The sequence below is a fragment of the Aulostomus chinensis genome, chromosome 16 (assembly GCF_037954235.1).
Source record: "Aulostomus chinensis isolate RoL2024-O1b breed Wild chromosome 16, RoL_Achi_v1.0, whole genome shotgun sequence".
Taxonomy (NCBI): domain Eukaryota; kingdom Metazoa; phylum Chordata; class Actinopteri; order Syngnathiformes; family Aulostomidae; genus Aulostomus; species Aulostomus chinensis.
The window spans coordinates 24,864,376-24,877,709 of NC_141335.1; the positions used below are offsets into that span (position 1 = coordinate 24,864,376).

At 47.6% G+C, this 13,334-nt stretch overlaps 2 protein-coding genes across 6 annotated transcripts in view; one reads left to right on the forward strand and one right to left on the reverse strand.

The window, feature by feature from the left end:
* The first annotated feature begins 103 nt into the window (after positions 1-103).
* On the forward strand, positions 104-5,846 carry eif3l (eukaryotic translation initiation factor 3 subunit L). The gene is made up of 15 exons (XM_086181281.1): positions 104-260; positions 581-623; positions 721-931; positions 1,012-1,091; positions 1,237-1,298; positions 1,391-1,460; positions 1,572-1,645; positions 1,745-1,916; positions 2,634-2,788; positions 3,547-3,717; positions 4,155-4,288; positions 4,893-5,066; positions 5,157-5,346; positions 5,458-5,538; positions 5,678-5,846. Exons 1-15 carry the CDS (start codon positions 237-239, stop codon positions 5,747-5,749), a joined length of 1,713 nt encoding a protein of 570 aa, XP_086037407.1. The 5' UTR covers positions 104-236; the 3' UTR covers positions 5,750-5,846.
* Positions 4,561-13,334, reverse strand: part of cdh23 (cadherin-related 23) — a 169,479-nt gene continuing 160,705 nt past the window's right edge. For 4 of the 5 annotated variants that reach the window (XM_086181275.1, XM_086181276.1, XM_086181279.1 and 1 more), the window contains 15 exons: positions 13,053-13,247; positions 12,846-12,959; positions 12,586-12,715; positions 12,038-12,301; positions 11,804-11,965; positions 11,409-11,665; positions 11,240-11,337; positions 11,031-11,151; positions 10,865-10,944; positions 10,302-10,342; positions 10,163-10,223; positions 8,770-8,899; positions 8,505-8,624; positions 8,200-8,310; positions 4,561-7,695 (listed from right to left, as the gene is read on the reverse strand). In XM_086181275.1, coding sequence (XP_086037401.1) covers positions 7,354-7,695; positions 8,200-8,310; positions 8,505-8,624; positions 8,770-8,899; positions 10,163-10,223; positions 10,302-10,342; positions 10,865-10,944; positions 11,031-11,151; positions 11,240-11,337; positions 11,409-11,665; positions 11,804-11,965; positions 12,038-12,301; positions 12,586-12,715; positions 12,846-12,959; positions 13,053-13,247 — 2,226 coding nt within the window. In that variant the 3' untranslated portion in view covers positions 4,561-7,353. The remainder of the gene's footprint in view (positions 7,696-8,199; positions 8,311-8,504; positions 8,625-8,769; positions 8,900-10,162; positions 10,224-10,301; positions 10,343-10,864; positions 10,945-11,030; positions 11,152-11,239; positions 11,338-11,408; positions 11,666-11,803; positions 11,966-12,037; positions 12,302-12,585; positions 12,716-12,845; positions 12,960-13,052; positions 13,248-13,334) is intronic. The other variant, XM_086181277.1, reaches the window with a different exon arrangement.

The window sequence follows — 13,334 nt, forward strand, 5'->3', positions numbered from 1 at the left end:
CATCAAAGCATGACTGTGAATGATCGAACACGTCTACAGAGACTCAAGTTCCCATGACGCATTGTATCGCGATAACCGGTGCCTATTCTCGCGTTGTTTAACTCCCGTACGTCACACTCTTTCCGCTTCCGGTCGCCTCTCCAGCGCCAGCTGCGTGGTTTAGCTGGGTTAGCTAGCCGAGCTTCTCCTCCACATTCCACTCCCGTGTCACCAGAGCTCGGACTGATTCAGTCGCCATGTCATACCACGACGAGGAAGAAGTCAGTAATTTTCTCTTATCTGGACGTTAGAACGCGCTCATGTTAACAGCAAGGCTAGCTAGCTGTAGCTGCTTCTAGCTAGCTCGCTCCACCGGCACAACAGTCGCCTTTAGATCAGCCAACATGACATGAATGCGAGTCCTCTGTCTTCTTCATGGCAGGAAAACAGGCCAAACATCAGCACATACACGCTACAGTACAACTTTATATTAAGTGAAATGTTCTGGCGAAAGCAGAATCATTTTTTTTGCTGACGATAGGTTCTTTGACAGATGTTGAATTAGTATCTGCTAACAATGATTCGCTCTTTTCTCTCGCAGTATGACCCCTACTCTTACTCCAACGAGTACGACCTGCACACCGGTTTGTAAACTCAAGTTCTGTCATTTGTCATCAGCCAGTCCTCGAACAAGTAGCTGTTGGTTACCCAGCAGCTCATCTCCGTTCCGTCTCCCTGCAGGTGACCCTAAAGCAGACCTGGCCTACGAGAGGCAGTACGAGCAGCAGACCTACCATGTCATCCCCGAGGTGATCAAGAACTTCCTTCAGTATTTCCACAAAACCATCTCAGATCTGATCGATCAGAAGGTCTACGAGCTGCAGTCCAACCGTGTGTCCAGCGAGAGCATTGAGCAGAAGATCTATGAGATCCAGGATGTCTATGAGAACAGGTGGATGCACTGAAACGCCTCTGTCACAGCCAAGCATGTTCCTCTTGCTCACCTTTCTTCCCTCACCTACTTGGTTTCAGTTGGAACAAGTTGACGGACCGTTTCTTCAAGACGTCACCTTGGCCTGAGGCGGAGGCCATCGCATCACTCGTCGGTAATGGTGAGTGAGAAATGAAAGAGAAATTAGATGAAATCAAAGCGAAGCTGCGTTACTGGTTGGTAGGTGACAACATTCAGCTACTCTTGACTGAGGAGTGACAGAATGATTTCCCTTTCTGACGTTCTCTGCCTCTTATCCTCCACAGACGCTGTGTTCCTCATCCTCTATAAGGAGCTCTACTACAGACACATCTACGCCAAAGTCAGCGTGAGTAGCTAACGTTCTCCAGCAGGCCTCTGTTCCTCTGGAGCACCCAGACCTTTCTTGATGTTGACAGTGTGTTCTGGAATGTCCTGCAGGGTGGACCCACGTTGGACCAGAGGTTTGAATCCTACTACAACTACTGCAACCTCTTCAACTACATCCTCAGTAAGCTCCAGGAGGACTGACGTTCCTCACCTCCTGATGGAGTTCCATATTTTAATGACTCCCCCAGTGATGAAAAACCAGTGACATGAGACTGTTTGTGATCATCAACAGATGCTGATGGCCCCGCCCCCTTGGAACTGCCTAACCAGTGGCTCTGGGATATAATCGATGAGTTTATCTATCAGGTACGGTGCGTCGCTCGGTGTGGCTTATGTCTTCCTATCAGGCAGGTGTTTGCTGGCAGGATTTGAGAACATTCTCTACCCCCACCCCCACCCCATCAGTTCCAGTCCTTCAGTCAGTACCGCTGTAAGACGGCCAAGAAGTCGGAGGAGGAGATCGAGTTCCTGAGGAACAACCCAAAGATCTGGAACGTCCACAGCGTCCTCAACGTTCTCCACTCCTTGGTGGATAAAAGTAACATCAACCGCCAGCTGGAGGTTTACACCAGTGGAGGTATGGGGGAAGAACACCTTGTCTTTTTAAATACAAACGCAAAGAACCACAAGGAAGAAGGACAAATGTGTGTCTGTCCTGTGGTGAATCATCTCAGGAATTCCAAACTAGCATCGGTACTGCAGACAAACCAAATGTCCCTCTCAGTTTAACAAACTGATTACAATTTTAAAAACTGCCCCAAAAATGAAAGTTAAAAAATTGTGCTTGCAGCAGTGAACTGAGTGACCCAGTGACAGGCTGTCCCCGTATCGTTGGCACAGAGACGAGTCTCGGCCAGTATATCGTGTCACGGGGGTTGGGGTGAAGTGAAGTGCAAGTGTGGTCGCTTGTGGATTATCAGTGTAGCTGACTGTTTGTGCTGCGGCGGTGAGGGCAGGGTGGAATAAAAACGCGGTATTTTGGGTTGTAAAAAAAAACAAACGCTCCAGCTGGACCAGACATTTGCGAAGCCCTCCGAACCTCCCTACGGCCGAATATATATAATATATATGAATAATTTGAAATTGACCAGTAAATGTAGTAGTGATTGTGTTTGTAACCCCCCCCCCCCAAAAAAAAACACGGTGTAATTGAAGTTCTTGGTTGATTTGTTGTCTTATAAAACATTTCTGATTTGGTCCATTTTTGGTGAGAAAAAACTTCTACGTACAAACGGAAATGTCTTTCAGTCGTTGGTTTTTGTCTAGCAAGCAGCAAAGGTGTTGTGTGTTGCAGGAGACCCTGAGAGCGTAGCGGGCGAATACGGGCGCCACTCGCTCTACAAGATGTTGGGCTACTTCAGCCTGGTGGGGCTGCTGAGGCTGCACTCTCTGCTGGGGGATTATTACCAGGCCATCAAGGTGCTGGAGAACATCGAGCTCAACAAGAAGGTGAGAACATCTTGGTTGTCATGGCGACACTGAGATCACTGGTTGGATCACTGGTCAGCACCTCAGGTTGTTTGGATTCTGATCTCTAAAGCCCCTTTGACACTGCACCAAAAACGCGAGTCAACGCGGGTTTTGGGCACTCTGAAAGGGTCGACTCTGCATTTCGACCTGCGTCGACCGACTCGCCAAGCGACCTTGGTGTTTAACAACTCGGCTCATCTGCAGTGTGGAAAAAGGCAACCTGCGTCGTCTCCGGTTTCACGCGACCTTCCTGTTGCATCCTGATTTTGTCACTGTGCCGCCTGTCAGGCTTCGCCTGTAGCTTCTTCAGCTCCCTTCCAGATGAGCCAACAACTCCATCCTCCTTCGCCGCAGTAGCGCTCGGACATTTTCCAATCTGTGCCGAGTTTGTAAGCTTTGCAAAAGAGACAACATTGCAATGCCGCAACGAGAACGCTAACGTTCGATTCGACGACGTCCACATTGTTGTTTGTTTACCTCTCAGTGTTCCGGCGCACATGTATGTGAAATGATGACATTGTCAGCGCGATGACGTACAAGAGAGGCAGAGAGCCACGCAGCCTCACAGCGGGAGTTCAGACCCGGGTCTTCTGGAAGCTTGAATGCACCCTGATGCCAAGCAAACGCGGGTCCAAAAACCCACGTTGACACGCGTTTTTCAGTGTGAAAAGGTAGAAGTTTCAGGCTCGGTGTTGTCTGTGGTCCTGGAGGCCTCACCAGCTTGTCCTGTCTTGTAGAGCATGTACTCCCGTGTGCCCGAGTGTCAGATCACCACGTATTACTACGTGGGTTTTGCTTATCTGATGATGAGACGCTACCAGGACGCCATCCGAGTCTTTGCCAACATCCTGCTCTACATCCAGAGGACCAGAAACATGTTCCAGAGGTCAACATACAAGTATGAGATGGTCAGTCACAGCAACGCTTCGGTAGATCATGTATTAAGGTCAAAGGTCAACTTCAACACACACAGCCATGATGCAAATGAGTTGCAAACAAGACAGGAGAGTAGTGAGATGGAGAGTCCGCACACGTTACACGAATGAAAAGAACAGTTATACGGCTTAGTGGATAACATGATGGTGTGCTTATGATCAGCTTCATCAATCGTTCACTTTAAAAGAATATATGGTTACTATAAACTGGTAGTTTGTGTGTGTTTCTGGACAGAATCTTCATTCATCACTGTTTTTGTCTGTGAATTTTAGTGTTCAAATTTATATTCCATTATAGATTTCAGGGATTATTTTCCGTAGAAAATGCAACCTCTCATTCCTTCAGGACACTTCCTGTGTAATTACGTTTCAGTTACAATCCCTCGTTTTTCTTTTTTGGTTGTTGTCAGATTAACAAACAGAACGAGCAGATGCACGGCCTGCTGGCCATCGCGCTCACCATGTACCCGATGCGCATCGACGAGAGCATCCACACGCAGCTGAGGGAGAAGTACGGAGACAAGATGCTGCGCATGCAGAAAGGGTACGAACGCAGCTCAGCACGGCCCCCGTCAGAGCAGAAGTGGTGTCCTGTCATGACTCTGATCATGACTCTTTTTTTATAATTCTGAATAACTTTTTATTTATATATTATTTTCATTAGTCAGTGTTCATAAAAGGAAGAACTTCTCATCATAGGAATCCTTAAAAAGCTGTCAGCCAGCAGCATTTGTGAACCGGTCCATTAAATCTAGAATATTCAGCTCTGTAAACATCTAAACGGGAATAAGAAGAACAGAACCAGCAGTTGACACAAAAACATTTTATTCTACACCCATTCATTTTTTTTAACAAATGCTTTAACAGTTGCCATTCTTGTAAAAATAAAAAAGAAAAGAAGACGACTTTTCAGACAAAGAAACCTGCAGTTTTATCAACATCCTTTCAAGCAGAACATCAACTTCACCAGCATCACATGACCTGTTTTGTGCCGTGATCTGTAACAGCGCCCCCTACATTATAGCAACTAATGATTGATTGCTGGGACACCTCACCTCACTGGCATTGGTAGAGTTAAATAAGTGAACAAGTCCTGTTGTACTGGGGGGAGGGACAACAGAGTGAAATGAATGTTGTTTCCGTCTCAGAGACCTGCAGGTGTTTGAGGAGCTGTTCAGCTTCGCCTGTCCCAAGTTTCTGTCCCCGGTGGTGCCAAACTACGACAACGTCCACCCCAACTACCACAAGGAGCCCTTCCAGCAGCAGCTGAAGGTCTTTGCAGAGGAGGTGCAGCAGCAGGCGCAGCTCTCCACCATCCGCAGGTACAACACCTGAGCGGGTGAGAGGATCTCAGTGGGATTTGTGTGAGTTCCATGTCTAAGTGTTGGTGTGCCCCCTCACCCCCTCCCCAGTTTCCTGAAGCTGTACACCACGATGCCAGTGGCCAAGCTGGCAGGGTTCCTGGACATGTCAGAGCAGGAGTTCCGAATTCAGCTGCTTGTCTTCAAACACAAGATGAAGAACCTGGTGTGGACCAGCGGGATCTCAGCCCTGGACGGAGAGTTCCAGTCCGCCTCTGAGGTCGACTTCTACATTGACAAGGTAGAGTGGTGCTGAAAGTGTCCTGAAGCCCCTCCTGAATGTCCATGTGTGTAAATAGTTACTGGTCCAGTGGCGGGGAACACACGCTGATCATCTGTTCACTTTCCTCAGGACATGATCCACATCGCTGATACTAAAGTGGCTCGTCGCTATGGAGACTTTTTCATCCGACAGATTCACAAGTTTGAGGAGGTGAGTGGCAATCAGGAGGAAACTGCACAGTTTGGGAATTGCAGAGCCAAACAGGCATTTGTGTTGGTGATGTTTTTAACTCCAACACACAGCTGACAGTTGTAGTGTTTGTGTACTGATTGAAATCATCCCCCAACAGTTGAATCGGACCCTGAAGAAGATGCCAGTCAGCAGCACCAGCACCACCGCCACCAGCGCCACCGCCCGATGAGACCTCTACCAGACGCTGTCAAGAGTTCTGAAAACTATTATTGATCATTTTTCTATGTAACTCGGAAACAATAAGAGTGGAGTGTTGACCGGCGAGAGTTTGGTGTGTTTATTTTGTAGAACCACTAGATGGCAGTATTTACCAAGAGGCTGAATTACATTTGTGCTAAAGGGAGATCTCAAGCAAACAGAGGCAAGTACTCGCAGGAATATTTTGGATCAAACAAACACAAGTGTTGGCAGTTTAAGCTTTCGCTGTTCCTCTCCTTCACTTCTCATTGGAGGAGAAATCTTTTCTCAGCAGTCACGGAAGAATCCCAGACGTTCCTCTGCATCTGTCTCTTAATATCCTGCGTGCTCTCCCGTCATCCCACTGACCAGCGTCAGACGCTGTTGCATATTTCTTTTATTTTCACAGATCTCAGGGCTGGTGACAGTAATGACGAAGAAATAAAAACTTACAAAATGGAAATATAAAAATTAATTTTAAAAACACACCACTCACCAGGAACAGTTGTCATAGAAAGGAAAACACCATATCTCACCATAACACAATACACATACTGCAACAGACATTCCAGAAAAATGCCCTACCTGTTTTGGTAAGCCAGCATTCGTCTTCAAAAATATCTTTTAATTCCATCATATTTTCTATAAAATAAAAAAATAAAGCAAAGGTTGCTCTTTCTGAGCATGACTCTTACTCCCCCAGGTGGCAGTGAAAAGTCTGAGCATAATTCCATCTTCATATCTATAAAATGCAGCTATTTATTCTTTTCTTTTTTTCCATCCTTACATAGTCTGTCTTTGACTGCATTTAAATTTGCTATTTCTCATAAAAGGTTGTTTTTCCCCTCCCTGTGTCAGACAGTGTTCATCCATTATGAAGCCTTTCAGGAAAGTGTCCCCTTGAACAGATGGAGACCTGGACCGGGGTCGGAATGTTCCCCGCTGCTTTATAGACTTGTTTTTTTGTCCTTTATCCAAAAAAGCATCAAACTTCTACAGGATGTCAACAACTGCCCGAAGGCGAGAGTCCCGCTTCCTTTCAGTCAGCATCACTGGGGAGACGGGCGGCTCTGTCCCACAACACTGGTAGCGTTCCGTCTCCCATCCTCCCCTCAGAAACATTGATTGCATCATCTTGAAAAACAAAACAAATTAAAAACAAAAACAACAAAAAACTCAGGGTATGAAGAGGAATTTTCATTGTTGGCCATTCGCTGGTCTGGGCATGTGGAGCTTCATTTTCTATGAGTGTTTAAGCGTGTGTGTGTGTGCATGTGTGAGTGAGTGTATGCAGTCCAGGTTATGATTTGTAAAGTTTTGCTGAGGATGAGGCACCGTTCGAGGACTGTAAGGTTCAACACGCCCCGCCGTCTCATCTGGTCTTTGGATGGAAGTTCGTGACAGCATCTTTGGGAGCAACCTGCTGAAGAGTCAGTGCTCTGGCGGGCTTTCTCACTGATGACGGTCCCTAGACTACACACACTCAGGTCCTCCATAGGGCCGCCCCACGCCTGCCCAACCTGGTCAGGGTGGCGGTGTGGAGGCACAGGGACACACGAGTCATGGGTGGGCTCAGACCAGCGAGGCCTCGGCTAGTCATAATTCTGTGATCTCCAGGGGACTCTCGGACAGGGTGTCCCCGTCCTTGTGACGGTGCATCGGGGTGGACTTGGCCGACTCTGTGCGGGCGTTGCGCTCAGAATAAAGCCCCCCGTCAGCGTTTAGTGCCTCCAGAGAACGCGCCAGGGCCCGCTGGTCATCCTCAGGGAGGCTGTTGAGGTCAGAAGTGAGGAGAGTGCCTGTGCTGCCGTGGACTACGTGCACACCTTCTGGACCCTTCAGCTCCACTGGAAGCTTGTGTTTGAAGCGAAGCGTTCCACGTCCTCCGCCCATGCTCAGGCGCTCATCCTCGTCATCATCCAGATCACTCTGGATTAGCTGATGGAGGAGGAAGGAAAAGATTTAATGAGGCAGCTGATTAAAAACACATTTCCTAAATAAGATAACTGATGCAGGCTGAAGAGAAGTCAAAGGGGAAGGAAGATTTCGAGGAGAAATCAGCAAGAGTTGTAAGACAGCAGCATCGGCAGAGAACCACAACACCTGGTTTTATTTGTTGCAAACAGTTCTTAGAGATGGCTCATGTTGGATGGAGTCATGTGACAGGTTTCCCACATTACAACAATCCCTCACCAAGTGGTAGGTGAGTGCAGAAGTTGAGCTCTGGATCCTTGTTAGTGATTGAGAAATGTGCAATATTCACTTTTACCTCCAGCCTATCTAAAACGTGAATGTGCCCCAAAGTCTGCTCCATGCTAGCAGAGACAGCAGAGGTACAGAGAAGACGCCACATCAGAGGAGCACACAGAGACGTCAGCGGGGGAAAATGAGAGAAATGCTGCCCCCAGTGGTGGTGGATAGGAAGAGCTTCCTCGAGCCCACCTCAGTGACTGATGAGTGATCTCCCTGGCTGGTGGACACGGTGACGAGTCGGGCTGCAAAGAGCTTTTTCAGTCTCAGGTAGTCGTCCAGGACCACCTTGAGCAGGGACCCCTGATAAGATGGCAGTTAGAATCAAACAGAGGCCACCACACCGGCACGTACAGACCCTCACAGAACCCAACTCACGAGGAGGTCTTAGGGCCCATCCACTGACCTGCTCGCCCCACAGGCTTTGAGATGGATGGAGGGAGAGACATTACACAGGTAGGATTACGCCCAGCTAATCTAAACCAAACATGTCTCACCTTGATAGGCCCCTCCCTCATGATCTGGCCCAGTTTTGCGATATTGTCGTACTCCTGAATGGCTGCTCTCAAGTAACGATCATCCTCAGGCTTCGCTTGAGGCTCCCGACCAAAGGTGCCCTGTGAAGACACACACACACACACACACACACACACACGCACACGAACACGCACAGGCACACACACACTGGAGGTGATGTCCATCTCTTCTCTTAGCGTTCCACTCTCAGACTCTGGTTCCAGAGCTCAGTTAGTGGGTACTGACGTGAGTGCGTGCAGGGCTGTTCCACAGGTCCGTTATCTCACTCAGGTTCTCCGGCAGGTCGTCCTCGTGGTCGGCCTGGGCAGCCAGCTCCAGGTTGCGACAGAAGGGGTCCAGCCACACTGGATTAGCTCTGCGGATGTAAACGGTGTCACACACTCTGTCACACACTGACACAATCAGTAGGAGTAAAGCTAAAGTACGTAGCTTTGCTGTGCAGATTCTGAGTGGTTCATTTCAGCGTATTGCACCGCAGTGACTTGATGAAATGAAACAGCTGATCAGACCGAAACGTCGATGTCGCAACCGTAATTGTCAGTCTGGACTGTTAAGATGCAGTTCTGCAGTTCTAGGCAGGAAAACTGCAGTGCTGTTTTATCTCGTTAGTTCTATAAATGAGGACAGAGTAAAATTTAGGGTGTGAATGTGCACGCGTGTGTGTGTCATGTCACCGTTGCTGGATAAATCCACACACATCATTACGACATCGTTTTGTTCTGAGTAAAGGATCAAAGTGATACAGCGGCACTTCAACCTGCACGTGAAAGCGGCTTCTGACTGAGTGACTGGCAGACGTTGAGGCTCAAGTTAACTTCCTCTGTAAAAATCCTTTTTTAGTGTCTCTTTAATTTCTGTACTGAGAAAGTCAGTTTGTAGTACCTGAAAGCAGTACTACAAACCAGCCTGTGTATCATGCTTAGTAAGTCTATTACTTAATCAAGGACAAGACGTTCACAGCTCGGAGGAGGAATTAAAGTGGCAGCCGCTTGTTTTAAAGGTGTAGTTCATCACCCTCATGCTGCTGGAAGGTTGAGAGTAGTTTTTTATTCCAGCTGTTTGGAGGTTGTAGTGACACCTTTTCCTTTGAAACCACATCAGTGATTTGCAGACTAGCAAACTTTGACCTTCCATCAGCATGAGGGTGAGTAGATAATCAGCGAATAGTCATTTGTTGGATGAACTACTCCTTTAAAATATAAATACTGCATCATATTGCTTTAAAAGAAGCTACCAAAAAAAAAAAAAAAATCCCAATAGCAGACAAAAATCTGACTTTGACATTTACCTGATGTTCTGGTTGTTTTACAGTTATTATATCTGAGTATTATCAGCTCTGAAGTTAAATCAAGATTATACCAGTGTTATCGGAAAAGGTTGAGACATTTGAGAGACGTTAAGTCACAGGAAATATACGTTTTCGTGCTGAGAGTGCATGTCCCCGCCTGCTAGTATCTTTAAAGTTCACCTCTGTCTATTTTGTTTCCTCTCAAGCATATCTGTAGCTACAGTATTTCCCGGTGACTTTGAAACATGTAAACCCAAATGACAGCAGTATTTGGTGACAGTTGTCTTGAAGCACGTGCGTAGAAGTGTGACACCACAGCCATGATCTCACCCCTCAAAAGAGTACTTGTTGGTGTTGGGCATGTCCAGGATATCCATCAGACCCTGGTTCCCTGGATGGGGGGCGACAGGTAAACGTATGAGACAAACACGCGCGCTTCACTGACATCACTCTGAACTTCTCTTCCCACCTGTTGATCCTGCAACGATTGCTTTCAGCTTCCTCTGATGTCTGCAACACAACAACACACAAGTCGAGTCACCGCTGCACACATCTGAGGCCATTTGCATGACACTTTAAAGTGAAACTACACCCAAACGGTGTTTTCTTCCTTTGAAGTACTCATCAAATAGGTGTCTTGAGCTAACAGAGGTGTTTTCCCTCCTGCGTTACTTCTCTGGAACTCCAGAATGCAGAAAAAGCCAGACATGCATACGTAGCTTGAAGCTAATATCAACTGACTTCAAATAAAAAAGAAAATGTTTGTGGATTCCTGAGCAAACTGCTGGATAAGGAAGACGTGGATTATACCAGGCGACGAGGCTGAATTTGTAAATGTATGTTTTTGCTGTTGTTAGCCGTCAGTGGCCATTAGCTTCAAGCTAAACATGTGGCTGAATCTTTCTGCATTCTGTACGCTGATGCCAATTGAAAGGCAAAACATGTTTTTTGGGACGTATGGCTTAAACTTAATGAAACTCTGTGTTCTGAGTGTATTTCAAAGATTAACGTGGCACGCTGAGAAATTCTTACACTCTGCGATAGTGCCAGTTGAGTGTGACAAACAAAATTCCAGCCAAGCACAGCAGCACTGCCAGGATAATGATGACCAGCTGTGTGTTAGAGAGACACGAGTTTAGAGGCACAAAATGAAACGGGGAACCAGACTTGGGGTTTGTGGAGGAATCAGCCTGCAGACCTGGAGGGTGGAGATGTCATCGGGCAGTTTGTCACTGACAGCAGGCTGAACGTCCACCGTGTTGTATTTCCTGAACAGGTTTCTCAGCTGCTCCTTGTTTTCATCGATCATCTGGATTACTCTGCAAACAATAAGGAGGCCGTACTCCTCAAACATGGTGTGAATGATAAAGTGAAGACACAACAGGAGCTGAGGGAGGAATATTACACCTTTCAACATCCAGGATGGTGTTGGTCTGGTTGTTGACGACGTGGATCAGCATGTCGGTCTGAGCGTAATTCACTCTGCCCTTCTTGTCCACATGGAACTGAAGAAGAAGATAGAGATATTAACATCTTGACACGTGCAAATCCAACTGTCAGTGAAAAACCCGAGAACCTGGATGTCATCCAAGTTGACTATGGCTCCGGTGATGTTGGACAGCAGGTTGATGAAATCTTCCTGGTTTTCGCGGACCAGGTCAGGGATCTCATTGAAGACTATCTTGACCCTCTGATCATCCCGGAGGATGTAGATGTTTACGTTGGTGGTCGTGCTGTGTCCGGCTAAGTCACATGCCAAAATCTCCAGCTGAAAATACCCTGGATTATAGGCCGTGAAGAGGTCGTAGGTTCGGATGATTCCATCCGTCAAACCTGTGGACATCATATTGAACATTGCCTTTCAAAAGACACACAAACAACTCCCTGATTTAAGAAGACACTGGGATCAAGAACACGTCCTGTCTGAGATGAGCGGGTCACTGGACCCGGACACCAGGTGGTGACACTCACCTATGGTGAAGATGCTGCCGACGTCCTCGCTACCGTTGCTCTGTGACTGGAAGTAGCGGATTGTGACGATGTGATATTGGACCAAGCTGTTGTTGCCAATGTCATTATCTATGGCCACAACCTTGATCAGCTCAGAGCCCACTTTAGCATTGGCAGCAACACCTGAAGCAAGAGGCGGGGGGTTAAGGTAGGTTTACGTAGCCCAGCATATAAACCATCAAGAATGCAGATCACCTGCAGTGTACTCTGCCTTGGTGAACCGTGGTTTCTGGTCATTGATGTCTTCCAGTTCTATCCGGACCTCCAGTAGGCTGGGGTCTCGGGCGGGGTCCAGGGCTTTGGCCCGTGCTGCCCTCTGACCTCTGGAAGGAGTCCAGCTCTTGTTGCTGGAAGCCTTGATGATGATGGAGTAGACTGGGGTCTCCTCTCGATCTAGATCCCTGTGCAGCTTCAGCTCTCCTTCTAGACTCAAGCCAAAGTTTCCATCGCTGTTTCCCCCTACAGGAAGAGACGGTGCTCTGTCACATCAGTGGTAGACTGAGAAAACAATCAGCCTAAATGAAAAAAATGAGCCGATACAAGTGTCCTCATTATTCATCTGCTTTTGAAGTGAGAGGACTTTCATCTAAGCACACAATGGATACAAGAGCTTCCAGACAAGCTGCATTAACAACTTTCCGTAGGTGTGTTAACTTAAAAGGAGGAGAGGCAGAGGATAACAGTTTATCACCAGCAGCAAAGTCATGCAACATGACGCATCTCTGTGTTGGACGTTGAATCACCTGCGATGAAGTAGTAGACGATGGCGTTGGAGCCTTCATCCGCGTCCACGGCTCGGGTCACGTTCCCCACCACAGTACCTGGAGGTGAGTGCTCACGCACAGTCAGCTTCTGGTAAGGCACAATGCCACGCTGGTGTACACACACACACACACACACACACACACACACACACACACACACACACACACACACAAAAACGGCTCAGTGGCATCTCATCATGTACAGTTAATCACACTGAGATAAAAGTCTTTATACTCACCGGTGGTTTGAGGAAGACTGGCTCATTGTCATCAATGTCCAGCAGCGCCACCTGCAGGGGCTGTGTGGTCTCATAAGGCACGGGCTGACCCATGTCACGGGCCACAATAATAAGCTGAAAGAGGCGTTCCTCTCAGTCAGACACATACCTGCACACTCAGGTATATTACATGAATAACTGTTACACACAGTCACATGGTCGACTCACGCTGTGGAGCGCCTGTTTCTCTCGGTCCAGTTTGACAGTCGTGGTAATGACGCCAGACATGGCATCGATGTGGAAGTTCTCCCAGTCCCGGTTACCCGCTCCAGTCTGCAGGAAGGCGTAGCGAATCTCTCCATTCACCCCTTCGTCTGAGTCTGTCGCATGCACCTCGTACACTGGCAGGCCGGGGGGCTGCTCCTGCACGGAGGGCACAGAGGAGGCCAGCCAGCTTATGTTTCATTCTTATAACAGCTTAGAATACGCAAAGAGAAGACCAATATTTGT